This window comes from Thermobia domestica, chromosome 16 (assembly GCF_964235325.1).
Source record: "Thermobia domestica chromosome 16, izTheDome1.hap1.1, whole genome shotgun sequence".
NCBI lineage: Eukaryota > Metazoa > Arthropoda > Insecta > Zygentoma > Lepismatidae > Thermobia > Thermobia domestica.
Genome location: NC_137469.1, coordinates 120422165 through 120439113, shown reverse-complemented (window position 1 = coordinate 120439113; position 16949 = coordinate 120422165). Strand labels below are relative to the sequence as shown.

At 36.1% G+C, this 16949-nt stretch overlaps 1 protein-coding gene across 3 annotated transcripts in view; it reads left to right on the top strand.

Moving 5' to 3' along the window:
- Nucleotides 1-11138, top strand: part of LOC145673380 (recQ-mediated genome instability protein 2-like) — a 73435-nt gene extending 62297 nt beyond the window's left edge. For 2 of the 3 annotated variants that reach the window (XM_081743027.1, XM_081743026.1), the window contains one exon: nt 10826-11138. In XM_081743027.1, coding sequence (XP_081599153.1) covers nt 10826-10846 — 21 coding nt within the window. In that variant the 3' untranslated portion in view covers nt 10847-11138. Of the gene's footprint in view, nt 1-2985; nt 7498-10825 lie in introns of those variants that run through there. The other variant, XR_014128746.1, reaches the window with a different exon arrangement.
- Nucleotides 11139-16949: the final 5811 nt, after the last annotated feature.

Sequence of the window (16949 nt, the reverse complement as noted above, 5' to 3'; positions counted from 1 at the left end):
TGCTCAACAGTTTGTTAGTGAGAGGTTAACTCAAATCAAACATTTAATTGATCCTCAAAAATTTAACATTAACAGCCAGCTTCCAATTGCTCAACAGGACCGTCTTCGAGACATCCTAACCAAAAACGCCGTTTCTTTTAATTGGAGTCCTACAGATTTTTCGAAAATCCGTACGTTTGAAGCTTCTCTTAATCTCCGAGATAGGCGCCCGTTTGTTTCACCCCAGTTTTCAATTCCGTACCGTCTACGCCCACAAGTGAAGCGAGAACTCTTGAAACTCATACAGCAAAAAGTTATCGAGCCGTCCGAATCAAGTTATAGGAACAATATTTTAGCGGTTCCCAAACCGCATTCCGAGGTCCCGAGATTGGTATATGACCTGCGTCAGCTCAATCAACACTGTGATGCTATTTCAGAACCAATTCAGCCATTAACGGACGTTTTGGAAGCCTTAGCAGATTCCAAGTACTACATATCCATGGACCTCCTCTCGAGCTTCCACCAGCTCCCTTTGGTTAAGGAGGATAGAGAAGCAACGGCATTTTCCGTTAGGGATTTAGATTTACCAGCCACACAGTTTCAGCTGACATCTCTCCCCATGGGGTTCATTAATAGTTCAATTTCCTTGCAGAGGGTGCTCAGAGAAATTTTTAAAGCTATACCACCATCACGTTTCATAACATACATCGACGATTGCTATATCCACGCCCCAACTTTCGATGAACTGCTTGCTACGCTCCAGCATGTGCTTCACACGGCACAGAAACATGGCCTTTTATTTAATCTTAAGAAATCTCATTTTGGCTTAACTGCAGTTAAATGTCTCGGTTTTATTATTTCTGATGGTACAGTCACGCCAGACCCCGAAAAAACTGACGCCATAACTAAATTACCGCGGCCGACTACTTTGCGTGAACTAAAATCATGGCTGGCCAGTGTTAATTTTTACCGCAACTTTTTCCCTAACATTTCTCTCCGCTTAGCACCTTTGTATCAAGCTCTGGCTGGCAAACCCAAGAAATTAGTCTGGACATCTGAAATGGAGAACGCCTTCGATGAGATGAAGCGCCTGCTCACTACTCCTCCGGTCTTAACCCTTTTCTCCACCACTAACACTGAGCATGTCTTGATGATTGATGGGTCCAATCAAGGCGTGGGAGCATGTCTCTTGCAGCGTAAACGTGGCTCTGACACTCTCCATCCTGTAATTTACTTATCCAGTAGGCTTCCGAAACGCATTACACCCATGCCCGTGTACGAGATAGAATTATTTAGTCTTTATTTTTCTCTAAAAAAATTGTCAAAGTACTTAATTGGCTCCCATTTTACAGTTCTAACCGATTCTAAAGCGTTAGTTTCCATCTCTAGTACCGCTAAGTTTACAGCAAAACTCGCGCGATGGGTTTCATATATCAATTCTTTTACATTTACCATTAAACACATACGGGGCGTCAATAACTGTATAGCTGACTTATTGTCACGCTACCCCCAGCCTGTTACCCAGGAGACCCTAGACATGTTAGAGGAGGATGATCATCAATTTCAGCTCTTAACTTTGGATGCTACCATCGACATTTTACGGTTGCAACGAGAGGACCCGTTTTTTGGAGAAATTATCCGTACACTCCAAGCACCAAACCTCAACCACCCTAGATATCACCAGTGGGAAAAGTATTATATGTTTATTAATGGAGTCTTGTATCGGAAAGTACCTCCCCGTTCAGCACCGCGCCAATTGTTGTGTATTCCCATCTCACTACGGGATTCAATTTTTCACGAGCTGCACACACAATGCTTGACACACCCAGGCTATACAAAATTATTTTATCTCATCCGGCAGCGTTATTACATTCCAGGGCTGTCCAAGTGGTTATACAATCGTATACAGTCATGTGTTGAGTGCGCCATGTTCAAACGCGCATACTCTCCTAATAATGACCCAGTACAGCGCCATCCTCCGGCCACGCTCTTTTCCCATATTTCTATTGACTTATGTGGAAAATTGATGCCATCAGAAGGCGATGGATTTTGTTGGTTTTATGTTGCAACAGACCACCTGAGCAGTTACGTCATAGCCCACCCCATTAAATCTCCCACTTCCGAAGAATTTATATCCTTCTTTATGGATCAAATTGTTCTTCGCCTTGGCACTCCTACTAAGGTATTTTTAGACGCCCAAAGCTCTCACACATCACAAAAAAGTAAAGCTTTTTTACAGAGTCTGGGAATTCAAGTATCTTACGCTTTGCCACAAAATCACAAAACTTTAGGCCATGTTGAATCAAGGATTGGGAATTTACAGGTCGCGCTTAAGTTTTTATCACGCGATAATCATAGTCACTGGCCACGTTTTTTGCAAGAAGCTGTCGCTTCTCTAAATTTCACTCCTCTCTTTCATGGCTTTTCACCGCACCAAATTTTATACGGCGAGTCACCACGGTTACCTCTTGATCAGATATTTCGTACCCCGAGGGATCACTCTGACCTACATACACGGCTCGCCGCTGCAATAGAAATGCGTCAGCTTGTAGAACTTAAACGACAGGAAGTATTTTCCAATCTCAAACGGAAACAAGAGTCCAAACACCCTCCCACCTTTTTTCCCCCAGGCGCTGACGTCATGGTCTCCAACTTATAAGCTAAGCCTGGTCAGTGCCGTCCGTTAATGCCAGCATATAATGGGCCATTTAAGATCATTCGTCGCCTTGATGACAACACGTACATTGTAGACATCCAAAACAAACCTACGCCCATAGCACAATCGCGTCTCAAGTTATACATACCTGACACTCACACTGACGTCATGTTTCGTACCAAATACAAACGCTACATACAGAATCACAAATCATGATGTACCCTACTCGAAGGAGCAAGCTGGTTCCCCTTCCCCTCCTATCTCTTTGATCCCGCCCATAATTTTTTCCTTCAATTTTCCCTTTTCCCCTTGTGCCTTACAAAAAAAAAAAAAAAAAAAAACGGGTCTAGCTTCCATCCCATTTACATATCCTTTTTCCCATGTTTTTTCGACGTTGTCTTTCGAACATGCTTGTACATTTCATTACATATTTTTAGCAATAATAATAATAATAATAATAATGATAATAATAATAATAATAATAATAATAATAATAATAATAATAATAATAATAATAGGCAATTAGTTTCTTTTCTGGGCAACTTTCGTGTTCCAATAATACGTTCTGGTGTTCTTTGTGATTTTTTAGGTCATTTCGAACAACGACCACACGATTCGTTGACTCGAATCGATCATTTTGTGTTGTCGATTGTCTGCTTATGAGTCAATACTTTCACTTTCACAATATATGCGTAACATGGATTTTTTTTTCTCTTTCGGTAACACTTTCTTCATTTACCTTTATTTTATTTATTTATTTATTTTTTTGACAGGTACGCCCTTTCTCTCCTTTTTACAAATATTCCGCATGCCTATCCTCATGAACCAATGGCCTCCGAGATAACTGTGGGAATCGAATTCCAAGAACTGGACAATGCAATTCCATACACGGAGATTGCTTTTCTCTCTTACTTCCATGAACTTCCCATGGTTGACTCAACCAACATTGCTTTCGAATGTGACGAGGCTAATAATACTATTTTGTGTTCACAATTTAAAACCTTAATGCACACTCTTAATAACTTAACATCTGACATTTTTTCTGCATCCGTTGTCGCCAAATTAGGTAAACAAAATTCTCCCCCTTCTATCGCTCGTACTACTAGAGCGCTGTTTGCACCTTTAGGTAATCTTCTTCGCTACATTTCAGGTGTAGCTACAGAGGATCAAATTAAACATTTAACACTCAACTCTGCCCAGTTAAAGGAACATTTGCAGTCCCTTGAAAAAGATCAGGTTTCAGTCCACACTGCCCTTTCTAACATTTCTCGTTCCGTTAATAGATTGGCTTCTGAATCTCGTAGCGTCTTTCAAGACATCCAAACCGCCATGACTTCCATTCTCTCCGAAGAAACCTATCTACGAAACTCTCTGTTATCGGAATCGAAATCCCTCATCCGGTTCATTAACCTGTTATTGCATTTGGACAATGTTATAGTTAACGCACAACATCAGACCCTTCATTCTTATCTCTTCTCTGACATTTACGATAAATGTCAACTAAATTTATTACCATCGGCTTTAGTTCCATTCGATATGTTAGCTGAAGATCTTTCCAACTTGCGCATGCGTCTTGCACGCAAAAATCTCATTATTTCTCCGCAGATAACTTTGCCTTTGTTGTATTCTCTTCCCCTCACATCATGCCATTTCTCTGGCACTCACGCCATTCTCCACACCCAAATACCAGTAATCCCTTCAGGCAATAGTTTTTCCTTGCACCGCGTGATCCCCTTTCCCGTTGCCTTCCCTACTGAAACTTGTATCATGTCGCTACCTACCACCCTTGTTTTATTCAACCATTCCACTGCCATTCCACTTGTAGATCATCACCTTTCAAATTGTGTTGTCCATCGAAAACCCTTTTTGTGCAAGGTTCCGTTTTTTCTACCCAATAATGTTTCCTCCTGCCTTCAGAAGGCGCGTTTTGCTTCGGTCAGCGGGATTTTGCAGAACGCTTGTAATTACACCTGTTCCAGTACGAGCAACTTGGCCATTACGCAGCTATCCTCTACCGACTTTGTTCTCACAAATTATCCCCGACCTTTGTACCTGACCAGTAACGACCGGCGTTCAGTGATACAAACAGACAACGTTCTTACCGTTCGCCTGACTGTTCCGTGTGATTTTTCCGTCACTTCAGACACGGGTGTTTTAATTCCCCAGCCCAGCATCTGCATATCAAACCAGACTATATTTCGTCACACATTGTTACATCATGCTGCCCTTCTTACCCACACCCTACTTGAACTTCCTCACGACCGGCGGTTTTCATATCAGCGCAATTTTTCTAACATACCGCTTAATTTTAGCGCACGTATCTCTGACACCCCTGTTCTCGCTACTAATTATACCGCGCTTACCTGGTCTGATTTCATTCCTGATGATTATGTGCTCCCAGTGCAGGGCACGTTTTTCAGTGTTCAATTTTTGCTATCCATTGCCAATTCCGTCTGCATTTACTATCTCTACCGGAAGCTAAACACTTCGCCATTATCCCACATTTCACCTGAATCTATCCCATTAACTAATCTTCGATCTTAATTTCTCTTTACAGCCCTTGGTGCTTTATTACCTTTCTTCCGTTTCTCCCACCAGTTTCAGCCTTAAATCTAACCAACATATTCACTATTGCTTTGATACCCTTGACAGCACTCATTCTCATAATTACATTCATTTTACTTTGTAGACTGTATATTTTACGAAAAACCATTTCTCGCCGGACACACACGACATATGGTTCCCCGCAGCTTCTTGCTCCTGCTCCTTCCATTACTCATACAGAGTCTTTAACTTCTCCGATCTTACTTCCGCCACTTCCTCTTCAGGCCCAGTATGCAAACTTTTAGATCCACCTATTTTTGGTTACAATTTTATGTATATTTTGTATATATTTTATTTATATATATATATATATATATATATATATATCGGTGTCGGTTGTATTCTTTTTTTTTCTCATTTAAAAACACAACCATGTTTTTTTTTAATCTACCATTTATGTTATTTCCTTTTTTTTTGCTTACACCTGTGGCGCATTTATATATATACATAAGTATCTCCCTTTTGAGAGTCACATAAAATTGCTGAACGAATTTTTTTATCACTAAAGCATTGGAGTTGCCTAATCGGAGCAAGGCTGAACATCCTCTTGTTAATCCCAGCCCCTCCTACACCTTGTATTAACCTTCCTTCCTGGCAACCTGGCACCTCGACGACATCTGCAGCACCGTTCCTGACGTCCTGATGCTCATCATCGCAGTTTCTCGACTCTAGAGAGGATGGTTTCAGAAGCAGGTTCCTGCACTCCCGAACTCAGTTATTCGGGTATGGACAGCAGATGCCCAGCGCTGTTTGTTTTTTTCGCCGACTTCAAACTATTCAGCTTCCAGTGTTTCAACGCCATAATTGACAATGTGTCTGGCAGTGTAGCATGTGAACTCTCTCCTAGGCGGCTTCTCAGTTATTGATCCCACGGTTCGTCATGGCGATCACACATGCTAAGTTTTATGGACCAGCCGCAGTGTAGGATAACCAATAGTGCATTATGTTCCACTATAGTGAGGTTATCTTCTATGTTAAGTGCAACGGCTCATTTTCCTCGTCTCTTTGGATATTAGAGACCGAAAGAAACAAGCTTTGGAGATACATGTCGTAGCTTTTTTTGAAGAGACATGCCATATTTTAAAAAAAAACATACAGGTGGCAAAACTATTTTGACGAGACATGCCATATTCTTTTTTTTTAATTTTTAAACATACAGGTGGCAAAACCATTTTGAAGAGACATGCCATATTCTTTTTTTTTTAATTTTTAAACATACAGGTGGCAAAACCATTTTGAAGAGACATGCCATATTCTTTTTTTTTTTTAATTTTTAAACATACAGGTGGCAAAACCATTTTGAAGAGACATGCCATATTTTTTAAAAAAAACATACAGGTGGCAAAACCATTTTGAAGAGACATGCCATATTCTTTTTTTTTTAATTTAATTTTTTAAACATACAGGTGGCAAAACCATTTTGAAGAAACATGCCATATTCTTTTTTTTTAATTTTTTAAAACATACAGGTGGCAAGACCATTAATCTCTTTGGAGGATATGCTATATATCTATATATATATATATATTTGACATGTAGGTGAAGGAGAACAAAAACTTTTTAAAAATTAGTAGGATGCACGTATATGTCCCGCAAGTAATGTAGACATCAATGGGTAAAAGACTTGCACTCTTCCGAGTACTACAGTTTTTTTTTCTTTTGACAATATTTTTTTCTTGTTTTGTAAGTCACAGGATACTTATACCCACAATGGCTGTTAAACTTGCGTTCCACACTCCATGCATAAGGTTTTTTATTATTATTATTATTATTTTTTTTTAATTGATGCGGACATTTTCAGTAGCCGCTCAATAAACCCCAGAGGGGGATTGTCATATAATACTCGGCACCTGGAAATGCATAAGGTTTTTTTTTTTTAAATTGGAATTATATTTTAGTGTACAATTTCGTACGCAGTAATTAGAAAGTGACAACATGGTCAAGGTTGTGTGAATAGGGAAACAAACTTTCTCATCGAAGACAACAACAGCCAGGTGACCTTTACATAAGCTTCTCGGCCCGTTGCTTTTTCCAAAACAAACACCTCGTGACGTGATGGACTTTCCTAGAGTAAAATAAGAACAAAAATACTTACTGAAAACAATTTTTGGATTTTTCACCATCATACGTCACGAGATTCAATAATATAAAAAGCACGGACAAGAGGCAGAAGAGGAGGAAAATTGATCCATCCTTCGTTCCATACAGTTTGGGTCAGAACTTCAAGAAGCAGCCATGGAGTTTGGGATTTGTGCCTTGTAAGTATCCTTTCTTTACTACAATATTCCTTTCCACTTTGGAGAGGAGATTCAGCAAAAACTCTGCCATCTGGCATGTAACGAGTCATTTGTCATTGTGGGTGTAAGTCTCCTGAGTGGCACGCAACCCACTGATTTTGTTTTCTTCTATACATGCAATTCAAAGATTTTATTCTGTACAAATCAGTAATAATAAATTGTATTTTAAATGGGGCCACTCAATTTTATTTTAAAGCCCTGATATGGCTTGCTTTAGCATTTTTTTTAAATATATTTTACTAGGAACACAAAGTAGAAACTGGATCCAGTTGACTAAGGATAGAAGTCAGTTAAGAGCTTTTGTGAACATGGCATTGAACCTTCGGGTTGCATAGGCCATAGAGTTAGTTAGTTATGGGACATTTATAGCAAAACGACTGGGTTCAATTAGGGCAGCGTTTTTTTTTTTTTTTTTTTTTTTTTTGAATAGAATATAAAATTTGAAAAAGAAAATGTATCAAAACGATAGTTATCGGTACTCTGTTTAAGGTCAACTGAATATGGATGACTTTGTAAACAACTGTGAAGTAGATACGTACAGTCCGCAGCAAAAAATCTGCAACATGAGCATGTAAGTTTATTGTGAAACAACGAAGTTTTTTGCTCCAAAATAAGTGTGCGGGGGAGGACGCCGAGGTTTCTTCTGGCGTGATTCGTGTCACTTAGACGTTATGTTGATTCCCTGGGCTGGTAGGCGTAGTTTCACAGTAAACTTACATGCTCATGTTGCAGGTTTTTTGCTGCGGACTGTACATTACAACTGAGAAACTTCTTTTTCGATGTTGAGGTAGCGAAGTGGATTTTTCTCTCTCTTACTCTAAATGGACGTGAGCCATTGTAATAAAAGTCAGCACAATGACAGAGAATATTTAGGAATAAGTTTCTAGGTATCCAATAGATCCGGATTCAGATTTTGACTGAGAAATCGCAAATTACGTTGTGCCTTTAGCAAGTCGTATTGTAACTGACAATATAGGATGAAGGGACGTAAATATTTTACAAAGAGTTTAAAAGCCTGTTTGTGAATTTCCATACTTAAATTAGTATTCTTTCTCTAGAATTTTATATATATATATATATATATATATATATATATATATATATATATATATATATATATATATATATATAACAGTCTCTTGTACTATTTGGCGTTTTTATTATTCATAACTTCCTTGTAGAGAGAGAAAATATATTGAAAACAATTTTAAGTAGCCAAAACAGGCCTATGATATGATGTCGAAAAGTCAGTGCATTATGAATACAATGGGAGCCAAAAGACTTTGCCGTAATTCCTTTAGGGTTGAAGCAATTCTGACAGTTGGGAGTTTTGAAAGCAAATCTGAGATTTCTCATACAAAGGTTTGAGATTTTTTCTTCTTAATTCATGCAAATAATATAGAAATAACATAAATTTATTATGGTATTTGTCAAAATATATAATTTTGGATATAAGTAGTTAAATTTGTGTTTTGCACTTATCTGCCATAATCGCCCCATGTTACCCTATATTTTACAAGAAGAAACTTTTTTGTATTGATACTTCTATAACACAACGATGCATGCCCTGTGATGTGATAAGTTTTATATAGATGCTTTAAGAAAAAAAGTTTCGATTCAATAGCAAATTTCGGCAATTATTAAAATGACAAACATATACCAAGATTAGTGAAGTGAATATTTATAATAATGCGTTACTGTAGTTATTCAAGTTGTTCTCTTGTAAGTTGTGTTTATATGAGTACGGCTAAGTTGTGAATTCTTGTGGGCACTAATCACCAACTTTTTAATAATTTATTTGCTAATTTTAGTGTTTTTTGAATTTAAAAAAAATTAATTAAATGTAAAAACATCTGTAAAGCTGTGACTCTTCTGTTATCAAAGGCAACAGGTTAAAGTCATTTTACGATTATAATAATTTGATTAGAATTTTCACGGCATGTGATATAGATGAGTGTTAATTAAAGTAAACAAAATGTAACTTGTGCTCAGTGGATGCTGTGAGGTGAATGTTAACAAAACGAACCAGATTGAATTTGTGTTAAAAAGCAAACGAAAGATTATCATCCAAATGTGATTCGTAAAACATATAATGTGATAAAGACTATTATTTTATCCAATCAAATAAAACATGATTTTCAATAGAGTGAATAAATTTATTTACGTACCTTGCGTATAGTTTTTTACTTCATTGTGTGTGTTTGTAAGAAGTTTTTGTAAATCCTTTGACGTTATCCGAAAGTAGAATTCAATCAAACAAATAGAAATCTTATTTAGACTTCTTGCTTGAAGTTGTATCTGAATAACAACTGCCACTTTTATTATTTTTATTCGATACACTAATACTATTATCATTATCCGCCGAAACTTTAAGGCGCAGTATGTCGTATGTATACGATATCTGATGCAATTCGAAAATCGAGCTCCTTCGTGGCTAAGTGGATAGCGTACGCGCCTTTGGCGTGGGAGACCCGGGTTCTATTCCCGGCGGGAGCTCATGTGGTTCGGATTCCACGTTAATCAGTAGGTCCACTTCTCATATAGCCTCGCTGCTGAAAGGGACGCTAAAACTAAAATCAACTCAACTCAATTCGAAAATCGTATTGAGACACACGACTTTAGGAAATTGTACACTGAATGATTGGAAGAATTTGACAGCTGTTGAATGCTTTTTCAAAACGTTCCACATACTCGTAGATAACAGGAAGTTTGGTATATGAAAGTTTCAATTACGGTATGTAAACAATACTAAAATCTCATCCTTTTGCACGAATGTTGTAAATTTCACCCACAAGGGGTGAAGTACGAATTCAATATCGTTAATATAAAGGAATCTTTTTCTGAAACATTACCCGTAAGAACACTAAATTTGGCGTCCCAAAAAGGAGTAGGATGGAGGGGTAGTACCGGAAGGGGGAGAAGCGAGCGGGGCGACGGCTCCGGACACCGAAGTAAGGGGGCACAATATTCGGGAGAGAAAAAAGGAAAAAGATAGGAAAAATTACTTGGAATATATGTATGGGGGCGCCGTCGTATAATCTCGCCCCGGGTGCTGATTTTCCACGGCACGACACTGTGGAGGGGGGAGAGACTACCTGTTTTGCCTGGACTGTTACACATAAAAACTGGAAATCATGGCGTATATGGGTTTTTTGATGTACAGAGTACAAATACTTAATTTATTTGCACAAATCTTTCTTGTTTCAAGATAAATGGTCTACCTGTTATAAAATTCTGTTTCTATATATAGAACCTCAATGAACGGTTTAATGTTTCCCTCTCTTTGTAGGTGTTTATTGTAGCGTCATAGGGTACTTAGTAAACGCCAAAGGAGTTCCGGAGGTTTATGCTGTAAAGCTGACCGATCTTAGCAAAAATCCAGTTGTTGCTCAAATGTGGCCTTTGGAGGTTGAAGAACTGAAAATGTTGTTATCGGAACAAATAGTTCCGGACATGACTCCAACAGAATTATTGTGATATTAAATGTTGTTCCTAGTCGTCCTCATGTTGTTCCCTAGCAAGATAATGAACTTTTTTATTATTATTTTTTTAATGTGTAAAACTGTATACCCAGCTCAGTAATAAACTAGTTTTATACTTAATTTGTTTCTGACTAATTCATTCCGATGCATTCTACATCCATGTTGTAAGTATATTCATATTCAACAATAATGCAGTAGCATTGTAATGTGAGTTAACCCGCTATAACAATACAACATAAATATTGTTGAGATAGTTTCCAGCGAGATTAACCCTAAAAGGAATTTTGATTCCAATTGGTATCATAGTGAATCAATAACAATAATAATGATATTCTTAAAATGTGTACATTAGCGAATAGCGCACACCGATGGCATGTGGCACCAATAGAGTTAAGCTTTCTACCACACAGCTTTCATCTTAGTGGCATAGGTCGGACAGAGAGTGTCAGAGAGCGTCAAAAAGCATATAGAAAGCACAAAACGTGCACATTTGTTACTTGTAAATTTCTTCACAAAACCTTTTTTTGTTCTCTCAACATTAAAAAAAATATATATCTGTTTCATAATCTTCCGTATCACATGGTTTCTGCTGATATTGACACAAAACTGTTTTCACTAGTGTAATACAACCATGACATCTATCCTGTAACTTGATACCCCAGAAGTAAAAACATAAAAAAATCATATTATTGGATATTATATACATTTATCTACGTAATTCATAAAGAAAGAAAGAAGAAAAATATTTTCGACGCGATCAAAATTAATTCGGGCAATAAAGGGTTAATTATCTAACATGTTCTAATCTAATTTATTAACCTTTTACATGTTCCTATGATGTCTAGGACTTCTGAAATGGTCTAAATATTTCGTACAAAATATTCGATTGTCCTTTGTTAATGGTGATACAGAGGCTTATATCATCCTATGTAGAAAGTCGGTCATATGCTAAGATGCCGTAACGAAAGGTGAAAACCAATTATCCGCTTTCAACAGGAAGAACTCCATTTATACTAGTAAGGTGCACTTTACCTAATTCGTTAATTTACTACTTTTAATGTCCTTTTCGTACAGTTATTCCGAAATATGAAATTTTTCCATATTTTTGTTCTTGAAGTCTTTCTCCAATCCACACTTGGAAATCAAATAGGCGACATTTTAAAACAAATTTTGAAGTTCAAAGTTGCCATATTCGTTTTTGAATTTTTCAAGTTGACAAATTGAAGGGACTTTTGGATAACCGAAATTTTTTTGTAAAATGAAAGAAAATAAAGCTTTTATGTTAGTTAATGGTTATTTAATTTTTGCAGATAAAATTTGTAATAATATCCCAATCTTTATCCAAATTACCTTTTTCATTTGTTGATCTTTTTGTCTGATTGTTTTTGTTTTTCTTTTCCTAATGAAAAATACCTCAAATACCTTTCTTTTTATTAACGATGAAGAATGGTACAAGATTGTGATGTCCAGAACTGTATGTTCAGATTTTTGTAAACGCTTAGATAATCCGGAGGTGGCTTCCGTATCTTCTGTAGATTCCTTTAGGTATTCCTTCAATCTAGAATGTTTATTTCTTTTGATCATACCTATGTACAAGTCTGTACAAGAGCACCATATTTCGTAAACGTCACTTTATAAAGAGATTTTTCAGGACAATTAAGTATTTTCTCTGTAATATTTAGACCATTTGAGTATATTTGATGGTCATACAAACATATCAGAAGTTAGTAAATTAGATTATACTGTTAAAATATGTTCCTTACTCTCTATGAGCAATTATCGGACATGCTTGTTTGTGCAGACATATTCTGTTGTTGAGTTTGTAGTTGATATACATGTTAAAAGTTATGAGTTGGTTAAAGGCTTCAAGATGGCGTGGAGGATTGTGTGTACTGCGATTTTCAGCAATTTTACACGGTTATTTCATTATTTATTTATTTAATTTTGCTATAATTCATCGTATCACAAATAATCTGTAATATAATGAAAAATGTCATATAAAATAAAGACTCAAACCAAGGAAAATGTTCCAAAAAATAGTATACGTGTTTTTAAACAAAACTAGGGATAATAAAGACCTTACTACGTCTTCTTATATATGTAACTAAAAAGCATATAAACAACTTTGCGAAGTATGTATATAATTTAATTGTAATTAACACAGGGGCGTGAAAAAAACGTTATTTACAAATGGCGTGTAGAATATATACCCTTATATAATTTAAACATTGCACAAATTATAATTGAACAATGAACAATTAAAGCGATTATATAATCGAACTAAATTTATATCCGCGACTTTAAAATAACACCTTGTAAGTTTCAAATGAAATGAAAAGAAGATATGAGTTTTATTTGTTTGTAATTTCCTAAAAGGATTAAGAGTAAAGATACTTTTATTATACAAGAGTGATACTAATGGTTTGATTGGTTGTTCTAGAATCTATGGAATTAAAAGAATAACTAATCCCTAAGAGTTGTACTTCCTTAATGGATATTTAGTATCATTAGTTTATACCTGGTCTCGTGTTCAGCTCTGATTACAGAAAGTTGCTGAGTAAGGATATGAAGAGTGGACTGGAGAATGACTAAGTTTTGACATTCTGGCTTTTTTGTTCTTTTGGAGCTGTCAAGCAGCGCTCTGTGGAGAAAGGCAGAAACTCGAGGTATATGGGAAATCATATGACTGCCTCTTCCCGCCCAAGCTGCTGTCAGTCTGGAGCGCAGCAGGGGTGCCCTTGACTGACATGATGCGAAATAATAATAATAATAATAATAATAAAAACTAACTTGAGCTCGCTTTGGAAAGACGGCATGTATTTTTTTTTCTGTCTTCGATTTGAACAGAGAGGAAAATACATACTTGTTTCGTTTTGCCAATTTCATGTTAGAAAACAATAATAATTTTGAAATCCAATATCTCGATTGTGGAATGGATTTCGCAATCAATTTATTTCATCTCCAGGCATGTAAAAACAGATTACATTTGGAATAAAATGTCGCGTGCCAATTATATGCCTCACTGACCCTCAAGCTCCGAAAGCCTGAAGCGATGCAGCTGACCAAAATTTCAATGCTAACAAAGATACAAAAGACTTAGAGTTGAGATGGGATATCTGTTGTGATATTCTTTCAAATACAAACAGGAAATTCCAACTTGATGAGGAAAAACATACATACGACTTTAGAAGACACACATTTTCCTCTACTTTTTTATTATGTATTTATTTATTTACTGTAGTAATCATGAATGGTTTACCTGCCATGTCAGGTTAAAATTCTGCTCTAGTTGCATTGCACAGATTTCGAGAAAACATATTTTAAATCTCAAAAATTATATATATATATATATATATATATATATATATATATATATATATATATATATATATATATGTATATGTATATGTATATATATATATAAAGTTAAACTGAAATTTGACTAGTGAAAGAAGAACTGAAAAGTACGAAATAAGATCAGAAAGTATTCAAGTTTTGCCGTCTACTTACATTTATAATTGATATGTATAAGGCAAAGCGACATGGGACAATGGCAAAGCTGTGAACATTTTCTGGTAGTGTTTCATGCCTTTCAGTTTTCTTTCAGTAGTCTGATTTTAGTTCGTTGTACTTTCTTCATTGACTGGTCAGTACGAAATAGGGTCAACCCATCTGAAGTGGTCCAAAAATGGTGAAAGTGGTTGCTCGACCATCTCCTAAACATGTAAAAATTTCAATGTGCTGAACCTTGTGTATGACAAAGTCAATAACACTATTCATGTTGGTGTATGTATAAGTGTTCCTGAATGGCGGCCATCTTTGGTACCGGTGGAATGCAAATTTTTGCATTAGTAAGCGTGTATGAAAACTATAGTGGCTCAGGACGTGCGAATCAGACGAACACCAACAAAAACGAATGTTTAGAGGAGAGACTCAGGTACATGGAGAATATATACTCTTGCTTCTAAATAAATATGCAGGGATGCAAACCAATACATGAAGTCACCAGAAAAAAGTATAGAAAATCATACTTTTAAAGGGGCTGTATGTTGGAATGGCATAAAGAGGGGACTTTATAAGTTTTGTGCTAAATACTATTGCATGTAAAAAGTAACGCAACCTTGTGAACCATGTCCTCACTTTTTTCTACATGTAATATCAGGAGAAAAAAGTAAGGACATGGTTATAAAAAAAAGTAGTTCTCCATGTTATATAGGATAGATAGATATAAAGCAACCTTGTGAACACATTAACTTCCGTAACTGGGATTGGATTTCAATGACACTTGGCTGATACATTGAGTGCCTTAATACTGCAGTCCAGTTAGGCGAAAGGTGTCGTGGGTGCAAGGGGGAGCTAACCCCCTCTTCCATATAGACGTGGCAATGATCATGGAGCTAGAAACATGGAATCAACGCCACTCGCAAGGTTTTGCACAACTGAACGTAAACGAAAGCAGGTCTAATTGCTGAACCATGCGTAGTTTTTGAAATCTAGCATGAAAAATATCCGAATATTAAATTTTTCCGGACTACGACTATCGTCACGCAGGTGGTTTCTTCGCGTTTTTACCATGTCCTCACTTTTTTCTCTGTGTATTATTATTATTATTATTTTACAATAGTTTATTCACATACAGAATTACTTTGTGGCCTAAGCAGCAACTTTTAGCACTTTGCCCTCCTGAGATATTGCGCCCCAAAAATGACAAACTTCAACTTTCGGACCCTTCTAAATCTACGGTACCAGTAGTATCATAGCTGTGGATATTTCTGGAGACTCTTTACATGCAACAGTATTCAACACAAAACTTATGAACCCCCCACTTTATGCCATTCCAACATATACAATTTACATATGTAATTTTCTGTACTTTTTCTGGTGACTTCATGTATTGATTTCCAACCCTGCATATTTATTTAGAAGCAAGATTATATGTTCTCCATGTATCTCAGTCTCTCCTCTAAACATTCGTTTGTTTGATGTTCATCTGATTCGTACCTACTGAGCAACTGTAGTTTTCACACACGCTTGCAAATGCAAAAATTGGCACTCCACCGACAACAAAGATGGCCGCCATTCAGGAACACTTGTACATACGACAATGTGCATAGTGTTATTGACCTTCTCAAACACAAGGTTCATCACACGGATTTATTTATATATATATATATATATATATATATATATATATATATATATATATATATATATATATATAATTTTCGGAGATGGTCAAGCAACCTGCTGTAGACCACTTCGTATGGATTGACCCAATAAATATGTGATTTATGAACCAAAGTAAGTGTAACTGTCTTTCTCATATATATATATATATATATATATATATATATATATATATATATATATATATATATATATATATATATATATATATATATATATATATATTATTATTATTATTATTATTATTATTATTATTATTATTATTATTATTATTTGGTTATTGTGTCAAAGTCCGATCCGCAATCTAGATTTTTGAAGAATGTTTTGGGAAGGGTATTTAAGACTTCCTTAAGATAATTTCAAATGCTATACTAGGAGTAGGAGTGAGAAGTACACGTTATTATTATTGATAGCATTTTGTCATTAGTATGAATTAAGGCATCTATTAAGTTCAGATGTTTTTTAAACTGCCACGACTTGGATTCTTAGCGACGAACAGCTTCAGCTTAGATTATTACATGCGAACTTATATGACTGTTACGTTCAAACTATATATTTCTTTATTTCTGTCTATCAATTTATCAATTTCAATGAAGTCAAAATTTTTATTTACTTCCTTTTTGGTCCGAGAATTAGCGGGTCAAATTACTGGTGTTACCAAAATTGCGACTCCACGGACCAAATCACCCCGGTGAGAAAACAGAGCGGAAAGTCGAAATATATTATAATTTTTTAATGTCTTAA